This window comes from Rhineura floridana, chromosome 1 (genome assembly GCF_030035675.1).
Source record: "Rhineura floridana isolate rRhiFlo1 chromosome 1, rRhiFlo1.hap2, whole genome shotgun sequence".
Classification (NCBI taxonomy): domain Eukaryota; kingdom Metazoa; phylum Chordata; class Lepidosauria; order Squamata; family Rhineuridae; genus Rhineura; species Rhineura floridana.
Window position 1 is genome coordinate 167,824,892 of NC_084480.1, and position 26,927 is coordinate 167,851,818.

A 26,927-nucleotide genomic window follows, 5' to 3' on the forward strand; every position below is an offset into this window, starting at 1 on the left:
TTTATTTCTTGTTGTGAGCTGCCTTGGTTTGCAACCCTACCTCACAGGGGTGTTGGAAAGACTCCATACACACACGCACACACTGCAGATGTATAAATACATACAGCCCATATAATAGTTTATTGTCAAACCAATTGGTCATTGCAGAGAAATCAGTATTAGTTTTTTAAAAATCGGTATTAGTTTCCTACAGAATAAAAACTGCAATACCTAAGTAAGCCCTGCCTACTTGCTTTAAAATAGGACTGGGGGGGGGGGCAGAAAGAGAACACAAACACAATTCTTTTTTACATTCACTCCAAAGTCCCATTGATTTTCAGCACATTCATAATCATGTCTACTCAAAAGTAATTCCTACTGAATTCAATAGGATTTACTCTGGACATATGGGATTAGCACTGTTTTTACCCCCAAAAGCAACTATTGGGAAGGTTTTCAAAACACTGCCCAGGATCTGACTCCTACACACAACAGGGGGAAAAACTGAAATGTATATACCTACCCAATTTATGAGATTTTCAGATAAACAGGAGGGGAAACCACCATTTTCTGGCCTCGCAATGAGGTTTTGCAGACACTGCCACCAAACAAACACTTCACTGATTGGCTGAAATCCTGAACGGGCGGGGTTAAAGCTACGATGCTATACAGTAGTTTAAAAAAAGATTTAACCGGGGGGGGGTGCCTGACGTTTTTATATATATCTCGAGAACCGCACCACCTAGAAACTTAATATTTTTTTAAAATGAAAGCTGAGAATCCGGGCCACCTAAGGGGCTAGCCGGGCGCCGGGTGGCATGCTTAGAATCCGGGTAAAACCCGGCTATCCGGGCAATATGGCAACCCTAATAAGACGACACCCGGCGTATAAGACGACCCCCGACTTTGGAGAAGATTTTCCAGGGTTAAAAAGTCATCTTATACGCCGGAATATACGGTACCTTTAGTGTGGCAGCACCTACCCTGTGGAATTCCCTCCCCTTAAATATTAGACAGGTGCCATCTCTGTTATCTTTTCGGCGCCTATTGAAGACCTTCCTCTTTCAACAAGCCTTTTAAGTTGAGATCTTATCCTAGTCTGCTTCTTTGTTGGAATTGGTAAACCTTTTATTTTAAACAATATATTTTTTAACCTTTTTTTGAAATAAAATGTCTTCAAAGCTTTTAAAAAAATGTTTTTAAAGTTGTTTTGTTTTAATGTATTTTAATGTCTGTTTTTATAATGTTTTAAAGTGGTTTAGTGCTTTTGTTTGCCACCCTGGGCTCCTGCTGGGAGGAGGAGTGGGTTATAAATCAAACAATAAATAAATAATTCTATTTATTATGTTCAGTCCTACAGCCATTTTTTTCTCAAAAATAGTAGAAATAAACTGAGAATCAAATAGACTTTTTAGGTAACTTAGATAGTGCCCCTTAAGGGGCGACAGATACATTTTATATTAGTGTCTCCCCCTTATCCCTTTAAACAGGTGGAGAGCCAAAACTATTACCTAAAAACATTACCTAAAAATAGAGAACCTGATACCTTTTGGTAATTATTAACTTATACTTGCTATATATAAGCACCCTGTATTATAGTTTTCTTCAATTCTCATCCCAAAACTACGCATCTGCTTGTTTATTCTGTTGTACATATTAGCACTGCAGTTGAATACTGGCAGAAGCACCTTCAGCAAGGATCCTGTTACAGTACAGCTTCTGCCAGTATTCAGCTCCTACAATGGAGTGAAATCTGAAAGTGACAGATTGAGGAAGTAGAAACAAATTCCTTATTACGTATCTCAAAAATGAAAGTCTCAAATAGCTCTGTTTTTCCAGTGGTATTTAGTCTGCACTGTAATTATGAAGCATGCCCAGTTTTTGGTCACATAACAAGAAATTTCACCCTGCATGTTATTGTAGATATTAATATGCAACTTATCTTTTCTTGCAAATGCATCCTTTGTAGTAATGTTTTGGGGTGGGGACAAAGGGGAGGAAGGGAAATAAACAGTGGTCATTCTCCTTGAATATTAAATAGCTAATATTGTTGCCTGTAGCATGCATATGCATATTGACACTTTTCTTTTTTTTTCTTTTTTCTTGCTTCAGATGTTCATCAAGTACTTAAAGGTTAGCAACATGTTCATGATGTTGGATGCCTAGGGCATGGGTATAATCTGTGGCTCAGCACTAATGCATGGCAAGAATAGTCTGGCAAGATTCTTTCTGCTATCGTATGGTTAATACAAACATGTTTTTAATTTTTGTATAGAACTGTTAATTCATCTGTAGGTTGTTTATTTTTTTTTCTTTAGGTGGAGTTGGTATCACATTTTGGATCAGAACACTTTTGTCCATTAAGCCTTATAAGGTAATCTTCAGTGGAATTGAACAGATGTTTCTAGTCCCCTTGTCACCTTGAAACATGTCCTTCTGGTGCTGCCCCCCCACCCCCCACCCCACTGAGCTTAGGAAATGCACTGATTTTTGCAAAAGCTATTTATATAGAAATAATTGAAAATATCACTATAACAGGCATCTTAAGAAGTTAGTGGCTTTATCTATAAAGTTTTGATACACAAAGGGCACTGTGGACGCTTGCAAAGAAGTCAAATGTGGGAACTGGAGATGCAATGTACCTCACTTTTACACAAGATGCCCCTTAAATAAACTTTTCCCATGGGAATGAAAACTGCTCTGATTTGGCACATCTTCACTCAATTTTAATTAAATATGTTCTTTACAGGGTGTTTGGAACTAGCATGGTTGAAGAATATGAAGAAATAGCTGATTCACAATACCAGTCTGAAAGACAAGAGCTCTTTGATGAAGACTATGGTAACTAAGCCACTGGGTCACAATTTATTAAACTGAATTATTTGCTAATAATATCTAGTTAAGAAAGCAAAGCCAGAGTGCTATGCAGGCAGGGTGGCTAAAGGGAGACTATACACTAAGCGGAAAACAATGGAAGCCTGAGGAATACCATGGTGAAGGGTTATTTATTTATTTTATTTTTATTTTATTTAATTTATATACCGCCCTAAGCCCAAGGGCTCTCTGGGCGGTGTACATAAAATAAAGCAATCAGGAATATATAAATACAATAAAACAATAGAATCAAACCAACAAAGGTAAACAAAAATAATCAAACAGTAGCAAAATACAACAATACATATAATAATACGCATTAAAATGCCTGGGAATATAAAAAGGTTTTCACCTGGCGCCGAAAAGATAGCAGCGTCGGCGCCAGGCGCACCTCATCGGGGAGACCATTCCATAGTTCGGGAGCCACAACCGAAAAGGCCCTATTTCTAGTCACCACCCTCCGAGCTTCTCGATGGGATGGTACTCAGAGGAGGGCCTTAGATGTTGAGCGCAGTGTACGGGTAGTTTCATATTGGGAGAGGCGCTCCACCAGGTATTGCGGTCCCATGCCGTGTAAGGCTTTATAGGTCAAAACCAGCACTTTGAATTTAGCCCGGAAACAAATAGGAAGCCAGTGCAGACGAGCCAGAACGGGTGTGATATGAGCGGACCTTCTTGTCCGCGGCAACAATCTGGCCACTGCATTCTGGACTAACTGTAGTTTCCGAACTGTCTTCAAGGGCAGCCCAACGTAGAGCGCATTGCAGTAGTCCAATCTAGAAGTTACCAGAGCATGAACGACTGAGGCGAGGTCGTCACTGTCCAGATAGGGACGTAGCTGGGCTACCAATCGGAGATGGTAGAAAGCATTCCCTGCCACTGAGGCTACCTGAGCCTCAAGAGACAAGGAAGAGTCGATAAGAACTCCCAAGCTACGAACCTGTTCTTTCAAGGGGAGTGTAACCCCGTCCAGAACAGGGTGAACATCCACCATCTGGGCAGAGAAGGCACTCACTAACAGCGTCTCGGTCTTGTCTGGATTGAGCTTCAGTCTGTTAGAAATTGGGAGGGCTGTGAGCTAGGGCACATTTGCAAGGCTTTTTATATATTGCCATTCTTCATGAGAGCATTGTGATATTGGTTTCAAAATCCAGCTAAGAATAGGGTTGGGGTGTATGTGATGTTTTTAACAAACTAAAGGAAATTTCAAGCATATCTTCTCAAACTCTTAAGGGCTGGAAAGTGCACATCCAAACCAGGTAAAATTTTAGCCAGAGAAGTGGCTGAATAAGACTCCAGCAGTCAGAGGACAGAACTTAGAAACAGAATAAATTGTGCAGAATAAATGGCAAAGTAGCACAAATTCTGCCAATGGCAGGATTCGTCTTTCTTGAGCTCAGGATTCCTTCTTTTTCTGTGTCAATCCTTAAGCACTGGGTTTTCTCTTTAGTAGACAAAAAAGAGAGGCAGGCTCTGGTGCTTGGTAAATTTATTGAGGCTCAATGTGTTTGGGAGTAATCCTTCCTCAGGAGCAATGGAGATCTGTTTCTTTCTCTGCCTGCGCAATTCAAATTCTTTATCCAGCTCCACACAAAACGAACACCACAGACCGAATTCTGTATCACGTTGAGCCTCAAGAAATTTACCAAGCACCAGAGCCTGCCTCTCTTTTTTGTCCATTATGTGGTGCTTTCCCCTTTTGTTTCTGCCAGTTTTTCTCTTTAGTAAACAGACCCATACCCAGGAACTTTGTGTCTAGAGGGCCAAATGGGTAGTAGAACAGCAAGGCCATAAATACAGTAGCTATATGTGTCTAAAGTGATTCAGTGGTTTTACATGTTAATAAAATTGTATAAAATTTAAAAATAAGGCCAGAGCACTTGCAAATTAGCCCCAGCACTTTTGCACTCATTGGTCATAATACTGTAAGTTAGGAGCAATTTTATTTTCATAATCAATTGAGCGGAATACTGCTTGCATGTTTTTCTTTCTGCCTCCACAGGTAAGATGGCTAGAGATTTGAAAATGCAGGGAAGGGGGTGGAGTATTGTTTGACAGGATGATGCCCCCTGTGACTATAATCTTGTCTTAAATTGCAGAGAAGAGGCAGTTTTGTTTTTCCATTACTGTAACGCTATGGTGGCAATAGCTATACCTAGTGACAATTCTTCAGTCTCAGCCAGGGAACCTGATTGGGTCAGATGTGTCCTAAAAGGCACTAAGGAAGGGTGAGGGGAGGAATGATTTAATTCTACAAATTGCATTGAACATCCTCTGGAAAGAGAAGTGAGAGAAATCCTGGATTGGACAGCTCTAGTTGGACTCTCACACCATGCCACAACTCCCTGCTGCCATGGGTTGCAGTGGTGTCACTAGTTCTTCCTTCATCTGCCACTGAAAAGAGGGGGGTCATAGTCATGGAGAGACATCACTTCTGCTAGGGGCAGCACCAGCATATGTGATGAAGTTATCTCATGTTCCCTTGGGAGTTTTAATAGAAAGATTTTGATTTAGAACCAACTATTCTAGCCAGTTTCAAAGAGCTCTTGAAGGCTTGTGATTTTTTACTAACTGTGTTTTCTTCCATTTTAAATAGATTATCCTTTGGATTACAATGTAGGAGAAGAAAAATCCTCTAAAAATCTTCTTGGTTCTGCCACAAGTGAGTAATAAAAGAAATCTGTTACCGGGGGGGCGGGGGCGACCTAATATGTAGTATGGTACTCACATTCTTACAACACATGTAGTAAAGAGACCAGAAAATTACCTTAGAAGCAGTACTCTTAATATCTGTGCCTTGAAATATGTATAAGGCAAAGATGTTTTGGAGACATTTGCCAGACTATTGTATGGAAGTGAAGGAAACTGCTCTGACTGAAGCAGGTGGAAGGAATGTGCAGCTATGCTGTAAAAACATTTGTGATTTCCAGTTGCACAATGTGGAATTAGTTAAAAGCCAGTGTAGTGTAGTGGTTAGCATTGATTGTGGGGGACAAAAAAAAACATTTTGGACTCAAATATTTTAAGTTCTAGTTCACTGTCCAAACACTACAAATTAGTTTTCAGATTTTGGTTTTGGCTTGACTCTGGATCTTGGTACAGGCAGCAGTTTGAGGCTATTTAAGGAAGATAATAAATGGGTGGGTATTCAGCGTTAATCCCATTAATAGACATGATTCAGTTAAGTTCATTAATTTTAATGGGTCTACTCTGAGTAGGATTTCATTGAATACAAATCTATTTTCTCACTTATGAGAAACACTGGCAAATGGTTTATTTGCATAGTAATCTTATTGCTTGACATTTATTTATTGTATACCGTCCCATAGCCGACGCTCTCTGGACGGTTTACAGTAACTAAAAACATTAAAAACAAATATACACATTTAAAACACATCTTTTAAAAACAATTTAAAACAATTTAAAAACAATTTAAACAACATGGGTTGTTAAACACAAATGCATAGACTCCTTCCAGCCCATTTTTGTTTAGATGGGTGTGCCACTCAGCCTTCTGTAGTCAGAGCATAACCATATGAATTGTGTATTGGTGTCATGAGCCATGCAGGGAGGGGGCAGATAGACGAGGGCGAAACAGATGAGGAGGACTTGGACTGGGAACCTGGGGAGGGGGCAGACAGTGGAGTGGACTCACAGAGCACCCCAGCCCCCATCTTTGACAGCTCAGCCCCCTCAGCTCCTGACCCGTCTATGAAAGCTCCACCTAGCCAATAGCTATCAGGCCACACCCCTTCCAATTAAGCTGCTATGGAGCCCTTCAGAGCACACGGCTTAGAGCACACAGCCTTCTCAGCCTTTTTCCTTTCCTCGCTATAGTTCCTTTGTCAAACTCCTGTTTGCTCTCCCTGTTCGCTCTCTCTGTTTCTCTCGCTCTCTGAAAGCTGGCTTGGTTATATCTCCTCAACTGTGGACCAACTGAGATAGCTTCCCTCGACTTCTGGCAGGAGACTTGATCATGCTTTATTAACCAAAAAAAACCCCACACTTTTGAGGTGCATAGTTTTACTGTGTGTGTGAATGATCTATTGATAAGAAGCCACCTGCACAGCAAACAGCAAAATACCTATGGGAAGGAGCAACTTTGCAAAAATTGGATTCCTGCAAACTTTCTCATTGTGATGGGTTTTTTTATCTGCCTCTTTGATCCTTTCTTTTTTAGATGCCATTTTAAATATGGTGAATATTGCTGCTAATATACTTGGAGCAAAAACAGAAGAGGACTCTACTGACCAAGGTAAATTAATGCAATGTTGGAATGAAGTGACCTTTTTAAATAGTTGTGGTTCTTTTGCTCAAGTTGAATTTTCTTTCTGCTTCTCCATAGTCATGGCTGCTGTAAAAGTATCCTCTGTAGTTAATATATTGCTGTTTAGTAGTAGTGTGCATAGACCCCCAAGATTCATCTTGTATCTCTGCATTGTTTGAAATTTTGATCTGTTTCTGAATTACTGCTCTCCGTGTGCTTTGACCTGTCTTTCACATTCTGAGCCTCTCTGAATTAAAGCCAAGCTCTGTTTTTCCCTTTCACTGTAATGGAAAATCTAAAAATGATTATAATTTTCTCCCTTTGGCCAAAGTCGATGAAATTTACAGAAATAGGAGTCTCCCAGAGTGGATTAATCTCACCAAAATACAGACAAATAGGCTCAGAGGCTTGTTGCAGGGGAAGTAAAAAGGATTCACTTTCCTCCAATACTCACTTATTGACAGGAGGGGCGATTAGGGCCAGTACTAGCAGGCAGCCAGGTTGGGCCCTGGCCGAGGCCTCTGAGAGGCCCCTACTTAGGATGGGACGCTGAAGCTCCTGCTGCGCCATCCATGGTAGCATTGGGTGCAGCTGCATCAGGTTGCAGGACTCAGCAGCCTGACGCTGCCATGGGTCGCAAAGCAGGAGCTCCTATGGACCAGTATGGACCACCCCCCAAGTACAGTCAGCGCAGGGGTTAAGTAAACCTGCGCACCCCACCTACCTGTTGCATCAGCGTGAAAGCCCCATGCACTGTGCACAGGTCTGCCATCACCCAAGATGGTAGTGGGGGACGTGTCCCTAAGGAGTCGATGCCGACGCCGCTCTCTGAGGTGATGCAAGGTGTGCACACGTGGAGCATGGCATGTGCGTACTGATGCACTGACATGACAGGTTGGTGTGGGCGGGCTTATTTAAGCCCAACACCGCCTATATCAGGTGGGGATGTTCAGCCTTATAGCACTGCAGGCCTGGGGCAAGCTGGTGCCCAAGGGCCCAGTCATACCTGGAACTGGCCCTGGGGAGGATCTGTCTCATTCTTGCTGAGGGGACTGAGTGGTGTGTATTCTTGCTTGTACATTTTTTTTCAAGCTTCACACCGACTTTTACAGTGCTAGACTTTGCAGGCCTCAAATGTAGGCCTTGCAGCTGTCCAGGAGCAAAGGAGGATTTTAAAACAACTAATTAAGCTTTTAGAACTTACATGAAGATTTTTTTAAAAAAAATCTTCCACTGCTGTACTTTAAAAAAAAAATATCTAGTGCTCTTCAGTGCTCCACTGGCAACATTTTGGACAGCCTCACTTCTTGCAAATCCTGTTGTCCTAGAGAAATGTAGAGATATATGAAAATATAGAACTATACAGCATAAAAACAGTGATACAAGGCTTTGAGGGTTTTAGTCCAACTTGGGGAAAGGGGATATTGACATCACACTTTGACTCAGGAGGGAAGAAACCCCAATTCATCTTATTTGGACCCCACACAGAGCTTTTGGCACACCCCTACTACTATTTACAGTGCCTTGCAGAAGTAATCAGATCCCTTACCAATGCTCTCATATTACTGAATTACAAATGGTACGTTTGGATATCCCAGTGAACATAGTTGGATCAATAATCAGGAAGTAGAAGCTGCATCACACCACGCAAGCACTGCCAGGAAAAGGCCGTCCCTCAAAACGCAACACTCGAACAAGAAGGAGACTTGTGAGAGAAGCCACAGAGAGGCCAACAATCGCTTTGAAGGAGCTACAGAGTCCAGTGGCTGGGAGTAGAGTAATGGTGCACCAGTCAAACATATGAAGAGCTCTGCATAACACTGGCCTGTATGGGAAGGTGGCAAGAAAGAAATTGTAACTAAAAAAGTACCATCTGAAAGGATGTCTTGAGTTTGCCAGAAAGCATGAGAGTGCTCCAGCTACAATGTGGGAAAAGGTTTTGTGGTCAGATGAAACCAAGATTTTTGGCCAAAACTCAAAGGCTCTGTGTGGCACAAATCTAACACTGTCCATGCCTCAAGGCACACCATCCCTACAGTGAAGTGTGGTGGCAGCATCATGCTGTGGGGATGCTTCTCATCAGCAGGGACTGGGCATCTTGTTAAAATTGAAGGAAGAACGGATGGAGCAAAATACAGGGAAATACTGCAAGAGAACCTGCTTCAGTCCACTCAAAAACTGAAGCTTGGGAGAAAATTCACTTTTCAGCAGGACAGTGATCCCAAGAATAAGCTGAAGCAACACTGGAGTGGCTCAAGGACAAAAACGTGAATGTCCTACAGTGGCCGAGTCAAAGTCCTGATCTCATTGAGAATATGTGGCGCTCTTTGAAAATTGCTGTCCACAAGCGACGTCCAAACAACCTGGAGCGAATCTGCCAAGAAGAATGGGCCAAAATCCCCCTGACACTGTATGCAAAGCTGGTACATACCTACCCCAAAAGACTTAAACATGTTATTGCAGCGAAAGGTTGCTCTACCAAATATTAATGTGTGGGGGTTGAATTCTTATGCAAGCAACTGGGCTCCTACAGAGAAAGGGTGGGATATAAATCTATAAATAAATAAGCAACATGTTTCAGTTTTTTGTTTCTTACAAACATTTCCCAGCATAAAACCAATGTCGCCTTACAATAATTGATTTTGAGTTTGTGTTTCAAAATAAAATATCATACAGAATGAAATTACAATGTACCATTTGTAATTCAGTAATATGAGAGCATTAGTCGGGTCTGGTTACTGCTGCACGGCACTGTATGTAGTTATTTTAAATGCATCTAAAAATGAAGGGAGTGGGGAGGACTTGCCCTTTCTGTTTGTGTGCAAATCTGTATATTAGGTACTAACCATTGTACCACTCTAGCTTCTTTCTTTTCTTTTTTTTGCCGGGGGGGTGTATACTACAAAGTCAATAGAAAGGCCCCCCACTCTCAAGGCAGCAACACATAAAGCAAACCTACCAAGCAGGGGAGAAAACTACTCAAGCACCAATAATCAAGACTCTCATAGGGGTCTGTGTAGGAATTTTATGAATGTTTCTAAAGTAGAATAGAGGTATTTCAGAAGTATATTATCAAGCTGAAGGAAAAATACCTACAACAATGTAGAAAGTTCATAGATAATAGTGAAGAAAAACACAAGAAAGCATTGTATAAACCAGGAATGGCTACTTGTGGCCCCTCTGTCTCTTGGCCACGCTGGCTGGAGCTGGTGGAAATGGTAGTCAACAGCAGTTGGAGAGCCACAAGCTCCCTACCCCTGCTGTCACTAGATCATTAAAAGAGAGGTTGGCAAGATCCTAAACGCAGCCCCTCAAACAAAAACCATAATTAAAAAAGGATGGGAACATGGAACAAAGGCAGAAAGTGATAAGGACAAAAACTTGACTTACAACGTCAGAAACTAGCAGTCAGCGCCAAATGAGAGAGACGTGTATGGGACGGGAAATAAACTGCTGGCGGTGGGTGAGGCAGGTGGGGAACATTTCGAAATAGGTGAAGGGAAAAGGGAAACTATTCCAACAGTAAACACTGGAGGTACCTGAAGGGCCTGGCAGAAAGCACAGGAAGTGTCACAAGGGACTCCGTGGCTGGCTGTGTGCGTGGGGACACGTGCGCTTTGTCCAAGCTGTCACCATCGCCCACAAGTGAGCGCCTTGGTGTCCAGTGCCAAGATGGGGGAGGCAGTGCAAAAGGGGGCTCCTTTGCCACCTGGGTGGGCTTCTCACTACTGCATTGGACCCACAGCGAAGTGACTAAGCAAGACCTAGACTCCAGCAGGCACAGATGGACATAGGATCGATGAACCTGTCCAGAGAGCTCTTATCTCCTGCTGACCCCATGCAACCTTTGCACTTTCCTCAACACTTCCTTTAAAAAGCCCAACTTACTCCCGTGAGAGTGCTGCTTTTTCCTTCTGCCTTGTAAGGAAAGCAATTGGGGAGGAGGGGAGAGCAGGCAGTTTGTAAGTAAAACCCAATTTCTCCCCCCCTCCCCAGTATATTTTGGTATTTTGGGGGGTGGAATATATTCCCCAACCACTGGTGCTTCTCTGGTGGCAGGGGCAGCAGCACAAGAAAGGCAGCAATGGGCTGCATATAAATATATGAGCATCATTTCTCTCCTTACCTCCTGTTGGGAATGTTCAAGTCAGAAAGAGAGCATCTTCGGACAGCTGGGAACTGCTGGCTGCAGCTAGCATTGCAGAGCTTGACTTCCCGGGGCAGTGGGTAAGGCAGGCTACCTTTGCCGGTCTCTTCCTCGGCTGAAGGAGAAACAGCTGTCATCCAAGTATCCAAAGTGAGCTGTAAAAGCCAGCTGGATACCTTCTCAAAATCAGATGCCCGCTCACAACATGCTGGACAGACCTCTCCCCAAAAAGTGAGGGAATGCTCGAAGGAGGAAACACTGGAAGAAACAGATCATGACCACCTCTTCCCATCTGAGTTATTCCACAAACTATCTGAGTACTGGATCTGACAGAGATGCATCAGGAGATTATGAGCTCCTTTGGGAGGCAGCTAAGGGAGAGGAGGTTTTCTTTCTGCAGGCTTTTTTAAAAAAAATAATAATTCTTGATACAACACCCTGAAGATTTTCACAAGGTAGTTTAAAATGGAATAGGCAGAACTCAGCTAATAAACCTTTCTTGGGTGTAGAATTCTACATCCAAGCACAGGAATAACCGACATGATGCCCTCCGTATGTAGTGGATTACAACTTCCATCATCCCTGATCATTGGCCATGTTGGCAGTCCAAAACATCTGCAGAGCACCATATTGACTATCACCACCCGTAGCATTTGTCAGCATGCGCAGATGTAAGTCTCTACTGGTAGATGTACCAGTAGCCACTCTGAGCAGATCGGCTTGTTTTGGATAGCACTAGCCTTCCCAGCCAGAGATTTGTGCAACAAAGATGTTATCCTCAAGAAATGTTTTTAGGATCTTCCTCTGCACAGTGGTTCTATGGCTAATTACCCATTTTCTTGGTTGATCTACTTAGCAACAATTTGGTGTCTTTGGAGGTAGCCTTTTTTTTGGTAACACCTGAAGATAAACTTCATAAGATAGTCTTGTCTGTGGCTGCCTTAGTGGACTCTTCCCTGGGTACTGTCTAGTTTTCCACCAGAGTTTCCATGAGTTTACAATCCCATCTTGAAAACCTTCCCAGGATCTAAGTTCTTCACAGAAACTCTGGATACCATTTTAGCGAAAACCAACAATGAAAAAGAAGCTTTACAGACACTAAAGAGGAGGGAGATAACCATCAAGCCAAACCACAAATGTTTCAACCAATCTAGAGCTATGGCAACTGCACAAGCCACCAGCACTCTTAATATCTGGTTCAGGAATCAAGCCTTTTCCCACAGACACGTTGATCCAGAATCTTAAGAACATAAGAAGAGCCTGCTGGATCAGGCCAGTGGCCCATCTAGTCCAGCGTCCTGTTCTCACAGTGGCCAACCAGGTGCCTGGGGGAAGCCCGCAAGCAGGACCCGAGTGCAAGATCACTCTCCCCTCCTGAGGCTTCCGGCAACTGGTTTTCAGAAGCCTGCTGCCTCTGACTAGGGTGGCACAGCACAGCCATCACGGCTAGTAGCCATTGATAGCCCTGTTCTCCATGAATTTGTCTAATCTTCTTTTAAAGCCATCCAAGCTGGTGGCCATTACTGCATCTTGTGGGAGCAAATTCCATAGTTTAACTATGCGCTGAGTAAAGAAGTACTTCCTTTTGTCTGTCCTGAATCTTCCAACATTCAGCTTTTTTGAATGTCCACGAGTTTTAGTATTATGAGAGAGGGAGAAGAACTTTTCTCTATCCACTTTCTCAATGCCATGCATAATTTTATACACTTCTATCATGTCTCCTCTGACCCACCTTTTCTCTAAACTAAAAAGCCCCAAATGCTGCAACCTTTCCTCGTAAGGGAGTCAATCCATCCCCTTGATCATTCTGGTTGCCCTCTTCTGAACCTTTTCCAACTCTATAATATCCTTTTTGAGATGAGGCGACCAGAACTGTACACAGTATTCCAAATGCAGCCGCACCATAGATTTATACAACGGCATTATGATATCGGCTGTTTTATTTTCAATATCTTAATTCCCCAATCTTAATCCCGCCCCCCCATTCCAATAATATCCAAGAAAATTGAATGTGCAAGCAATCCTACATCTCAGTTGGTTCAACCAACAACACTCTTGGACAGTATCTACATGATCCATGTTAGTGCATGATGAGGATTTCTGACATTAATGCAGCCTTTCCCAACCAGTGTGCCTCCAGATGTTGTTGGACCACAACTCCCATCAGCCTCGGCCAGCATTGCCAATGGTCAGGAAAGATGGGAATTGTGGTCCAACAACATCTGGAGGCACACTGGTTGGGAAAGGCTGCATTAATGTATCTAATGAGTACCTTGATATACCAATCTGCCAGTCACAGAGGAGTTTCTGATGCTTCAGTTAAGCAGATAGCCACTTCCAATGCTTTTCATTGGTCATTGTTTGTCTTTAAAGTGCTATTAAACCCGGTAACACCCAAATATTAACAGGGGTATTGAACCAGCATTTGTATCTGTGATGACGTGTTTTATTATCAATGTGGATAAGAGTATTTGACACCATTGGAACAGATTCAACATCTGGAACATGTTGTTGTTCAACTTGGAACATGTTGTTCCTCTCTCAAGAACCAATATGCAGGCTTGCAGAAATGACCAGCTGGACAGTTTTTGCCACTCACTTGTACTTAATGACACTGACAAAACTCCTGGGCATGTTTGTGCCTTATCAGAATGCTCTAGAGGTTCTTGCTTTCATTCCAAGACTAGGCAGCACAGAAGATGGCCGTACTTTTACCAGGAACTGACGGTGGATGGCCCTGGAACGGTTAATGGCAGTGACTCACCTCATGGAGTTTGTTTGCCTCTTTAATGATAATAGATGCCGGTCTCCATTGCTGGAGAGCATTATCTGCCCAGCAGTGGTTTAGGGCATATAGCTTGACATAAAATCCAAATGTTATCAACCTTCTGGAACTTGGGGCCATAAAGGTGATACTATTTTGCCTTCCTGCTTCAGATGAAGAAGAGGGATGTGTTATTGAAGGCACATGTACATTACCAAGGGGACATCTGAGAAGACTGCTATATCAAGAGGCCCATAACTTCATGATTTAGGCAGAATGACATCTCTCACCACAGAATGGCTCAATCAAAAGTCTCTGCACAAGATGGAATGGAGACTGCACCCAAGAACCTGCTTTGGATCATACAAAATTGGATCTTTTCACAACTCTAGAGAACTGTCAGATGTTCTCCCAGCTCTGTTGCACACAGGCATATGGAGTAGATGCCCAAAGCAGAGATTGACCAGAAGAACTTCTGTATGTTCTTGTCCATTAAGCTCTTATTTCAAGTCATACAGAAAATTAGAGGACAGTTGCTGGAGATCATCTACTTGCCCTAGACCAATAGTTATCATTTCCAGACTCTCATCTTGGCCTCATTGGTGTCTCCCACCAAGGAATGATCTCCTCTCACATGGTCCAGGGAGGCACTCTTAGCTGTGGATCCTGTATCTGACAGCCTAGAGGTTGTGGCATCAGTTACTAAGTAGGTCAGAGGTGGTGGTGGTTATCATCAACAACACAACACTGTTATAAGCAATCAACTGATAAGGATTCCAATGGTATCTGGCAAGTCTTTTTCCTGTTGGTGTAAGATGAGACACATCAGTCCATTGCAAGTGATTGTTCCTTTCTTCCAGGTGGGCCTAGACAAGGGTCTGAATACTAGCACTCAAATGTCAAGTGATCACTATCCCATTATTATGGCTGATACTAGAGAAATGCCTAATAGTACATCTATATGTATGGAGACTTGTAAGGTCTTCTGAATCCTCCCATTGTTCCCTTCGTGATATAAGAACATGATTCTGAATGCTGTCCCAAAACCCCACTTCACAGCCATGGTCCTCTTAAGGAGTTATCTGTTAGAACACCTTTGAGGTAGAAACTCAGTTGTCTCACAGAGTTTAATAAATTTTGTCCCTTCCCTAGGTTTAAGGTCATCTTTACACTGGGTCCATTTGTTCCTTGATTCCTTTTTTCATAGGTATAGAGATTATGTTGCCATCTTTCTGCCCTAATCCTTTGCACAGAAAGAAAAAGGAGTACAAATAGGTGCCATTAGACATGTGAACTAGGACAGAAGTGTCTGAAAACAAATCTCATTTTCATTCCATTGGTTCTCATGGTTTCCAATTCTATTATTGCCTGTTGGTCGAGGGCCCGCACCTGTCTGACATCTAGGTGTGCAGGTTTGTCATTATTATTTATGAGACTTTTTACTACCCTTCACCATGAAGTTTCAGAGTAAGTTACACCTATTTAAAAATGCAGTATTAAAATCAGTTAAAACAAATGGCTAATTCCTTGAGAGACTACTACCTTTTACAGCTTACAGGTCCTGTCTCTATATCAAGCTGGTGTGTAAAGCAGTCACCTGGAAATCTTCAATATAGGGCTGGAAGGAATCCTTCTCAAATTTGCAGATGAACAAAAGGGAAGGATAATGAATACCTCAGAAGATAGGAATAAAATGTAAAATTCCCACTTGAGAATGTGTTCTGTCTTCCAAAACTATATGCCACCATGGGCTCCTACTGGGAGTAAGGGCAGGATATAAATTTAATTAATTGGTAAGTAATTAAGTAAGGCTGCCCTGCCCCAGAATCTCCAAAGAAAAAAAATGTGAACTTGCTGTAAATTGCCATTCTGAAAGGTCTCAGACTGGGGCAGCTTCCCATCCCACAAAGCAGCCTTCCTCAATCTGGCGCATGCTAATGGTCAAGGATGATGGAAGTTGCTGCCCAAGACATCTGGAAGCCACCAGTTGGGGAAGACTGTGGGCACAGCAGCTGCCTCATACTGAGTTGGGCCATTGGTTTATCTAGTTCAGTATTGTCTGGTCTAACCAGGAGTAGTTGTCCAGGGTTTCAGAGAGGAGTCTTTCCCAATTCCAGCCCTATCTGAAGTTGCTGAGGATTGAACGTGGGACTTTCTGATGATACAAGCATGTGTTCCACTGCTGGACTGTGACCTCCTGCCCTAGGGGCAGCCCAACAACATCATACGGGGCGATAGAGTCTAGGCTTCAGGATTGGATCGTATAGGCCACTGGTTTGGAAGTATATTTCAAGTCTTCTTTCCTGACTCATTCTGTTTATTGATAGTGCTCCCCATTGGGAACTGACTGGTGGTTTAGGGTACTATTGTGTGTCAGTTTTTCTCTCTCAATTTGCAGCGTAGGTTCTTGTTATAGTTAGGATTGAGGGATTTGCTTTTCATTCTGGGCTTGGTCTGGGAACTAAGGAGAAAGTGCCTCTCTTTGGGTGTCACTTCCTGCTAACGACCCTGCCTAGTAACAGAGTAGATAACTTCCCAAAGGCAGAGGACTGTCCCACCCAGGGACCTCTGTGAACTGAAATATACTGCAAGTTCAGTTTTCCCCTTGTAAACAGTGTTCTTGATTTTATTATCACAAACTCATTTAACAGGCATTTCATTTTTATTTTTATTCTCTGTATAGGTGACAGTCTTGTTATATGGAACTTTGTGTCTTCTAAATTTGCATGTCTTTTTGATAGGAAATAAAAGTGTCTCTGAAAATACATCTTCTACTTCCAGTGCAGAATCCAAACTGCCGGAGCCAACCACCATTCCTTCCTTAGAGTAAGTGATTTGGTTGTGTGTTGGATTTTTAACCTGCCCAGTCCCTGAGTCTTTTAGCTGATTGCAATGACTATAAACACAATAGAAATAAACATTAAGATAAGACAAAAAAATGTATAGTGCTATGAGACACCCCACACCCACACTTTTTCTGTCTATTCTCACCCACATTCATGACTCTTGGCTTGGTCATCCTTTTCCCGGGTTCTATCCCAAACATGGCATGTCATTCTCTAAGTCAGTCTTTCCTGCAGCCACTAGCAATCCAGTTCTATGTTAGAGCAGTTTAAATCTCCATCTTGTCACTTTAACTCTATTGCTTTGCACAGGGGAGAGCTCCATTCCCCCTTGTTTGCATTTCCCAGTCAAGCCCCTTCCCAGAACAATTGCAATTAAATTCAAAATATAGAAATTATGTTTGGTTCAGAAACAACTTCATGGCTTTTGGTGACCCTTTCGTATACAAGATCTTGATGCAAAACTAAGGCCATCCATGGAATTGCAGGACCGTTTTCCAAAGCTAGGGTCTGCCCTGTGTGGGAACTGGTAGTAATTTCCGAGGTAGCTGAATTTTTAGGGATATGCTGAACTTCACCTTGATGTCTAATTCTCTACTTCTGTTTATAGGCCTGTTACTTCAGAGATACCACAAACTGATAAGGAGCTCTTAGTCTTAGATATGAGAGAGAGCCCAATTGTTCAGTTAGTCCATGAATATGAAGAGGAAGCAAGTCAGTCAACAGTGACCCTACTGCCCAGTGATGAACAAGAAGAAGAAGTATCATGGTTTGAGTTTGAAACACAAATCTATTGCTATGACCTAGTGACAGTCTGTTGTATTTCCAGCTTTTCAGAATATTTGTACAAGTGGTGTTCAGCAGTAGCAACGCTTCATCGCTACCGCAGCAAAAGTGATACCAGCTGGGGAAAATACTACTCTGCTGCTGGTTGGCAGGCCCAGCTAGTTCCAACCAAATCATTGCATATATTGGTACATGAGCATCTTCCAGAGGAATTGGACACCTTAATTGCAGAGCCAACTGAAACTGTTGTAGGTGCCCTAAGTAGCATGTTGGATGAGGCTATGATCAATCAGACGGAGGGTGCTTTTGAGCTGGAGCCCAGTCATCCACAGACTGTCTCTCAGTCCATTTTCTTGGATGTTACAGTAGCTAAATCACTGTCTACAACTGAGGTATCCTCAGAACCTACAAAACTTGAAGCTGCATCTGAAAGCCCAGATGTACCTTCTCAAGAGCAAAGTCCTTCTGAAGAAGATGGAGTTGTAGGGTCTGTTACAGAGAAGCCATCTGCAACCAATATTGTAATTGATTTCAAGGAAATGAGCACAGAAGAAAAAAGCTCTACTGAACTTATTTCAAAACCAACAGAGACTGTTCCCCATTCTGAATGTACAGTATCCATAGAAAGCTATGAGAGGGAAGCAAAAGTTACTTCTTCAGAAATGGAAAAGCAGGTGATGTCTCTTGTGGAGGCATCTTCTTTGGAAATAAAAGATGATGATGAGCAGACAGCTGAGGAAACATTTCTTGCTATTCCTATCTCTGGTGGATTGCCACGAACTGCTACAGACTTCTATGCTGAATTGCAGAATTCCACAGACTTGGGTTATGCAAATGGGAATCTTGTTCATGGATCAAACCAAAAAGAATCTGTGTTTATGAGACTCAATAATCGCATTAAAGCCCTAGAAGTAAATATGTCTCTGAGTAGCCGCTACTTGGAAGAACTTAGTCAAAGGTATGTGTAGCAATGGAAGCCTTATATTTTCACTTCTGAGACATTTAAAAAGTTGGTGAGGAAAATCTGTGAATCTAAGCAACTTCTTACATCCTGATTATGAGCTAGTCAGTCCAGAAAGTCTTAAAGGAAATACTGGGTCACTCATATTCATAGGGACATAATTCTCTAAGCTTCTTAGTAGGGAAACAAGAGTGCCCCTAATAAGAGACTTGAGTAATTTTATATTAACAAAATTATGTTAAGTGGTGTAGAAACCTATATATATACATGCTTAAGAGTGACACTTGTCAAATGTGCTTATGAAAACATGAAGGCTAAGATGCGCAGCCTTATTGCAGTGGGCGAGATTTCTTCTCTGTGTGTCCCAAACTCTTGCATTTTGCTTCATAGTGCAAAAAGCCCAATGTGCACATTTAGAAAAATGATTTAAATTAGATCATTACTTGGAAAAGTATTTTTCCTTTTAAAGGGGTATACAGAAGGGCCGATATTGCTATGCCAGTTTAAGTGGAGGTGCAGTTAGTGCAAAAGGTCAACACTGTGAAAAGTTGCCCTCCCACTTTGGCAGTGGGGATGAGGGCAAATTCTATTGATAAGGCATAGAGCGAGTGCTCCCAATATTTTGTTTAACTCACTTTGTAGGTACCGCAAGCAAATGGAAGAAATGCAGAAGGCTTTTAATAAAACTGTAATAAGACTTCAGAATACTTCACGCATAGCAGAACAGCAGGTATGTCTATTCTGTGCAGCCTTGTTTCTCTGGTTAGAAGGTGATAACAGTGCAAAAAGGGACACAGCCATAAGATGAAACAAAACGAAACCTGTAGAATCAAGATTTTGTTTTATTCACCACTTTATCTTCCTTGGATCAAACTAAAAATTAATGTGAACTTCCCATAGCAGCATCTTGTGAATTTGAATAGTCTGAGTGCAATAGCAACACATCTTGAAGTTTCTATCCATGAGAGTTAGAAGCTTTTTTAAAAGGGGTGGGGTACAATAGAGTGGAGGTATTGATTTTTGTACTCGGTGCAGAATTGTGCTATGCATCACATAGTCCTTTAAGTAAAACCTCAAGGGCAGTCTAGTCCATTCTACTACACTGAGGTGTACCTGTGGCCAGAAGAAGCTGATAGTCAGCTGTCTTTAAAAACAGTCTGAGAAGGAACCCCTAGTTTATTCCATTCACGTGTTCTCTCACCTTGTGTGTCTTCATTATCTGTCTTAAACAAGGGAATGCCTGTTACTTGTGTGGTAAGCTAGGACAAAAGAGAGAGGATACTTAATTTCTCTTCTTAACCTAGGATGTGAAGCAGACGGAGGCCATTCAGCTTCTACAGGCACAGCTGACCAACGTTACACAGCTAGTCTCCAATCTGTCATTAACTGTGGCTGAACTAAAAAGAGAGGTAAAAAGCTGGATATGGGGAAATGTTTTACAAATGGAATGCTAAACTCGTAACTCCTGCTTGTAAATAGTTGTGTATTTGGGTACAATACACAAATTTGAAGATAAATTTGGAAAGAAGTGGGTCTAGTGTCATAGAGACTTCAGTCAGCCTTCTAGACAATAAATGTATCAGCCTTTGAGAGTCTGACAAATTTCTCTACCTCCAAACCAATTTAGGGTCCTTAAATTAATACTTGATTTTTTAATGCTAAAAATATTGCATTGTATTTGAAGACAAATGACATGCATGAGGACTTAAATTAGCACCTTTTGCCCTCAAACAACATGTTTGAATTTGCCATAATTTGTGTGGGTGGGCTGAAGAGTCTGAGCCCCAGTCATTTATCAGGCTGGTGTCCACAACCAGGATTCAGAATCAAAGATGGATTCAGATAACCAAGGATGTCTTCTCCTAACCCGTGATAGCTCTTGTACTCAATGTGCAGTGGCATGCTGAGGGAGCTGGGCTGTTAAAAGTCTTTAAGCATACCTTAAACTTCATGACTGCTATGAAAGATGAGCCACATGAATATGTTGGATGAGCTACAGAAACATAACATGCTGAAAACGTGTTGGCTCAGCTGGATGGCTTCACGTAACTCAAGTTGTGGCAGAACTTCTCTCATAAGCCCAAAGGCTGTGTCTCCTAGCATTTGAGGGTTTTGCTCCTCAACTCAAAATGTGCAATCATTGGCCCTGGCCAAATACCATCCTTTCTCTTCCACCACCACTACCACCTTGAACAGTTATGTCTGATAAACCTGTAGGATTGGACTGCTGAAAAACCACTAAACTGCTAACTTAGAACTAGATAGAGATAGGAAGTTTTGAAGCCATGGGGCAGGGGTGGGAAACCTCCAGTCCACATGCCTAATTAAGCTCATCAGGCGTTCCCATTTGGCCTGCAAGGCCATTTGGATAAGCCACATCCACCTGCCCTATAGCTAATGGGCAGATAAAAACTTGGCTTAGGGGTTTGCATAGGGTCTAGAAAGCCCTATGCAAAGTGATGTGTACAGAGTTTCACAAGATCTAATAATCAGCTGATCGGCAGGTCTTGCTAAGCCCCTTGCAAAGTGCTGCACTAGTAGTACCTTGAAAGGGGCTTCAGAAGAGAATAAGACCTGTGTGGGCAAAAAAGGTAACCTGACATAATTGTGACTTCAAGTGATTAACAGGTAGGGGTGGGGGAGATAACAATGTGGCCCTCTGGCCAGATCCACACATAAGGAAAAGCTTTTCCCTCTGAGGGAAATTCCTAGGATAAATTGAAGTACACATTCTCAGCTGATTTATCAAATCTAAACATTTCCATTTTAAGAACATAAAATGCACTAGCTTGTTATCTGAAGTGTTCCTTAGGCTCATGCATATCACATAAAGTAGCTTAGTGGAAAACGTTGAAGAGCTGATCCCTTTGCCAAAACCTGGCTGTTGGCTAGAATCGAGGAGCCATATGACACATCCACATGTACGTGCTTTTCAGTGGAGAAGGGGCTGACAGAGTTCTCTTTTCCAGCATTCCCTTGAAACACTGAAGAGTATGTGCAAGGTAAACATTTTTTTTTTGGAGGGGGGTAGGGAAGAATTTAAATGTTCTGACCCATCACTTGTCTGCTGCAGAGTGCCCCTTCTAGGGATGTTTTGCAAAAGAGAAGGAGCTACCAGGCAACTGTTGTATCCAGCTGCTGTTTAGTTTTGACCATAATAGACATCCTGATAAGCGAGAACTAATTAAAGACTTTAAATGAGGTGGTCATTGACATCAGTGCTGTAAAATCACACTTTGTGTGCTATGTAACTGTTAGATGATAACTAAAATTGTGGCGCTCAGTCCAGTTGGGCCAGAAGCAGATGCATAGTCAAAACCTAGGCAGGAGTCAAGTTCCAAAGCCGCAATCAAGGAATTGGAGCAAGCCCGGTACAAAGCAGTGTCTTCTCCATGGAGTAAATTGCTCTTAGGCTAGGGTGCTGTCTGTGGTGCAGCAAGCCAAGGCCCAACCAGGATGTAAACTGAGGAAAGGTGGGACAAGGTTCAGGCAGGATACAAGGCAGCTGGAGGCGAGGCGAGGCTCAGGCGGTGCTCTGGGAACACTGAGCTCTGACGTGTCTCCAGCAAGGAAAGAGCCGAGACTGAGTCCATATAAGGGCTCTTAATAGGCTGCTGGTTTGCTGGGTTTTGTGTGTTTTTTAATCACTATGTTTTAAATGGTTTTAATTCTATAGATAGTTCAATTACATTTTAATTCTAATTTTATGTATTTTTACTCGTAGGTTTTTAACTATTTATTTGAATTTTTGTAAACCGTCTTGAGTCCCAGTTCTGGGGAAAGGGCGGGCTATCCATGAATAAATACAGAGTAGCCCAGCAAGTGCAACCTTGTGTGGCATTCATCGAAGCCTTACACAGAGTAGACCCAATGAAATTAATTAACCTAAATTATTTACTTTATTCAATCTATATCCCGCCCTTTCTCCCAGTAGGAGCCCAGGGAGCAAACAAAAGCACGAAAAACACTTTAACGCATCATAAAAACAGACTTTAAAATATATTAAAACAAAACAACCATTTAATTTTTTAAAAAACAAAACATCTTCAAAAACCTTTTTTTAAAAGCTTTAAAACATCTATTTTTAAAAAAAGTTTAAAAACGTGTTAAAAAACAATTCCAACCCAGACGCAGACTGGGATAAGGTCTCTACTTAAAAGCCTTGTTGAAAGAGGAAGGTCTTCAGTAGGCACCAAAAAGATGGTGCCTTTCTAATACTTAAGGGGAGGGAATTCCAAAGGGTAGGTGTCACTACACTAAAGCTCCGTTTCCGATGCTGTGCAGAATGGACCTTCTGATAAGATGGTATCTGCAGGAGGCCCTCACCTGCCAAGCGCAGGCATCGACTGGGTATATAAGGGATAAAGACAGTCTTTTAGCAGTCCTGCTCCCAAGTTGTATACGACTTTGTACAGCAAAACTAGAACCTTGAACTTAGCCCGATAGCGAATAGGTAAAATGTAAATGTACTGCCTTCAAGTCGATTCCGACTTATGGCGACCCTATGAATTGGGTTTTCGTGGTAAGCAGTATTCAGAAGGGGTTTACCATTGCCTTCCTCTGAGGCTAGAGGCAGTGACTGGCCCAAGGTCACCCAGTGAGCTTCGTGGCTGTGTGGGGATTCGAACCCTGGTCTCCCAGATTGTAGTCCAACACCTTAACCACTACACCACACTGGCTTCAAACGCTAATAGGTAGCCAGTGCAATTATTTCAGCAGTGGGGTGACATGTTGGCGATACTCTGCCCTAGTGAGCAGTTTTGCCACCGCATTTTGCACCAGCTGCAGTTTCCGGACTAGCCTCAAGGGCAGCGCCACATAGAGCGCATTACAGTAATCTAGCCTGGAGGTTATCAGTGCATGAATATCAGTGGTCAGTCTACCCTGGTCCAGAAACGGTCGCAGCTGTCTTACCAGCCAAAGCTGGTAAAAGGCACTCCTAGCCACTGAGGTTACCTGGGCCACTAGTGACAAAGATGGATCCAGGAGCACCCGAAGAATATGGACCTGCTCTTTCAGAGGGTGTACGACAACATCCAAAGCAGGAAACTGACCAATTATCCAAACTCGGCAACCACTAACCTACAGCATCTCTGTCTTGCTAGGATTCAGAGTCAGTTTATTGGCCCTCCTCCAGCCCACCACCAAATCCAGGCACTGGTCTAGGGCTTGCACGGCCTCTCCCAATTCAGCTGTTACAGAGAAATAGAGCTTTTATAGAGAAATAGACCTGGGTATCATCAGCATACTGCTATCTCACCCAAGATCTCTTGATGACTGCTCCCAAGGGCTTCATATAGATGTTAAACAGCATGGGGGACAAGATGGTACCCTGCGGCACCCCACAGCACAACTGCTAGGGGGCTGAAAGACAGTCACTCAATGCTATTCTCTGAGAGCAACCTTGGAGATAGGATTGGAACCACTGTGAAACAGTTCCTCCAATACCCATCTCACCAAGTCGGCCCAGAAGGATACCATGGTGAATGATATCAAAAGCCGCCGAGAGATCAAGTAAGAATAACAGGGTTGCACCCCCCCCCCGGTCCTTCTCCTGATAAAGACCATCCCTCAGGGCGACTCAGTCCCATGACCAGCCCTGAACCCAGACTGGAACGGGTCAAGATAATCAGTTTCAACCATGAGTACTTGCAAATGCTGCACCACAACCCTTTCAATCACCTTCCCTAAAAAGGGGGTATTTGTGACTGGGCGGTAGTTGTTACAAACGAATGGGTCCAGGGTGGGCTTTTTCAGATCACTGCCTCTTTCAAGGTAGCTGCAACCACTCCCTCCCACAACGATGTGTTGACCACACCCTGGATCCACTCGGCAAGCTTGAATAAGCCAAGAAGGGCAAGGGTCGAGAAGACATGTTGCTGGCCACATCATCACAAGCACCTTGTCCATATCAGGCCGGATTTCATTGCTCTTAGTTCACTAGTGTACCAAGGTGCAAACCGGGTTCCACAATGCCAGAGCCCGACACGCCTCACTGTTCCACAGTGGGACAAGGGCTTCAACAGGGTCCCCTGCTCTATCTACAGGGAACTTCCCCAAGGCATTCAGGAATCCTGTGGATTCCATTAGTCTTTGGGGGCAGACCATCTCAGTCTGTCCATCACTCCTCCAGGGGAGGATCAGAGCCATAAGTCTAAACTAGTCTAGAGTTAGTCATAAGTCTAAATTAGTGGTATTTATGAACTACAGTGGATCTACTCTGAGCAAGACTAGCATTGAATGCCACCCCTAATTGTTAGCACCACCTGTGCTGCAAGATGCTTCTTGACTTAAAGGGGCAGAGCCCTCTCAGTAGTCCCCTACGGTGGTGGAGTGGGGGGGGGCTTAGTGTTCCTGGGTCTCCCGCAGTGGAGTCCTCAAAGTCAGGCAGTGCCACATCCTCTGGCAGGGCAGGGGGGAGAGGCCCTGCAGGTTCATCTTGAGACAGCTTCTGGAGCTGGCCCTGCATGCCCTTTCCCTTTTCAGTGAAGAAAAGGAATCTGACTCCAGGATTATGACATCGGGGTTTGTAACAGGGATTGGGTTTTGGTGTCAGTTGACTGTGAGAACTCAAGCAAGCTTGTATTGCACCTAGATAATTCCCTCAAGGCTCAGAATTGAGTACGTTTTCATGGTAAGCCATCAAAACATTTAAAATAGATGAATTATTTTATGTTGCCTTTTATAGATTTGCTGAGTTTCGCTTATTTTACTTTTTGTAGTGTGTTTAATTGTAAGCAGCCCTAATAATGTATTTGAAGGCCACAGTATAAACCAGTCGACCCTTTAATTTATAGATGAAGACTGTGAGTCTATTAGCATATAATGCTAATCAATGGTTTATCACTACATGCTTAAAGGAGCCTGAATGAAACCTTGAATTTGCCCTCTCCCCCTAGCACCTACTTTCAGCTTCACAGAATCTTTGCTTAGTGTTACATATGAACCACAGATTACGGTTTAAAACAAACTCTGCTTGGTTAGGTAAGCCAACTTCATAATCATAATCCATGGTTTGAAGTTGATTTGTTTAGAAAGTAGCCAGATTTTAATGTAATTTTCCGTGAATTTGTTGTTTTATATCATACTGCAGTAGGGCCCCGCATATATGGCGGGTTAGGGACCAGGCCCCCACCGTAAAGTGGAAATCACCGTAAAGCAGAACCCATTGACTTTAATGGGTTGCGTCGGGCAAAAATGACGCCAAAATGCCGTAAAATGCCGCAAAACAGCAAAATCGGCTTTAAAACGGGGGATTTCCCCTGATTGAAAGCCGCTGCATCAGTGGAATGCCGGAAAGCGGGGCCCTAATGTATTTGATTCATGACTGGTACTTGATACATATGTGCAAGTGCTAGACACAGTTTGCTCAGTTGTTATATTTTGTTTCAGTTTACTTTTGGTTTTGAAACTGTTTCCTATACTTTATTGTTGCAGCCCTAGGTTTCTTTGCACCAAGATCATTTCCTTGTACAGTAGGGCCCCGCTTACACGACGGGTTCCATTCCGGACCCCCACCGTAAAGCGGAACCCCATTGACTTTAATGGGGAGTGTTGCGCAAAAATGCTGCAAAAGCGGCTTTAAAAAAGGGGAGGAAAGCCGCCGCATGAGCGGAACGCCGGGAAGCGGGCCCCTACTGTATATTACATTGTTTATGGGAGGATATTACTAGGAGTCCCTTTTTTAACGCTTAGAAAGGATGCATCATATAAAAACAACCCCAAAAAGGACTAGAATACTAAAAGACCCTGTAATGTTTCCGGATTTTGTGAAATTCAAAGAGGTGGCATGCCATTCTTGACAAATGGTCTTGTTGATAGAAACATGGTAGCATTGCGTGTGGACCATCACATTATCATGTTACAGCTGCTCAATTCCATCTATGTGTTTCATATTTAACATTTTAAATCTGTCTTTTTCAGGTTTCTGATCGTCAAAGCTACCTTGTGATTTCCTTGATGCTTTGTGCCATCCTGGGCTTGATGCTTTTTGTGCAGCGTTGCAGAAATAAGTCAGAGTTGAATAATTACTTCTCAAAAGTTCCCAAAAGTAATCACTATCCCAGTCCTAAAAGGTAACTTGTTTCCAATTTATTATTATTATTATTATTATTTATTTATTTATTTATTTATACCCCACCTTTCTTTTCATGCTAGAAACCGAAGGTGGCTTACAGATGGTTCCCAGGTGGTCTCCCATCCAGGCACTGACCAGACCTGACCCTGCTTAGCTTCAATAGGGAGCTGGCCTTAACGTGCCTCCAGACCATAGCCTGGGACCAGTTTTAGTTATGACTTTTATATTC

The 26,927-nt window shown here is 42.7% G+C and overlaps 1 protein-coding gene across 1 annotated transcript in view; it reads left to right on the forward strand.

Annotated features, from left to right (window-relative positions):
* SUCO (SUN domain containing ossification factor) overlaps window positions 1-26,927 on the forward strand; it is a 121,723-nt gene that overhangs the window by 88,120 nt on the left and 6,676 nt on the right. The window contains exons 12-21 of the mRNA XM_061584762.1: window positions 2,092-2,112; window positions 2,298-2,353; window positions 2,729-2,820; window positions 5,450-5,515; window positions 7,034-7,108; window positions 16,773-16,857; window positions 17,485-18,618; window positions 19,264-19,351; window positions 19,926-20,030; window positions 26,545-26,696. Coding sequence (XP_061440746.1) covers window positions 2,092-2,112; window positions 2,298-2,353; window positions 2,729-2,820; window positions 5,450-5,515; window positions 7,034-7,108; window positions 16,773-16,857; window positions 17,485-18,618; window positions 19,264-19,351; window positions 19,926-20,030; window positions 26,545-26,696 — 1,874 coding nt within the window. The remainder of the gene's footprint in view (window positions 1-2,091; window positions 2,113-2,297; window positions 2,354-2,728; window positions 2,821-5,449; window positions 5,516-7,033; window positions 7,109-16,772; window positions 16,858-17,484; window positions 18,619-19,263; window positions 19,352-19,925; window positions 20,031-26,544; window positions 26,697-26,927) is intronic.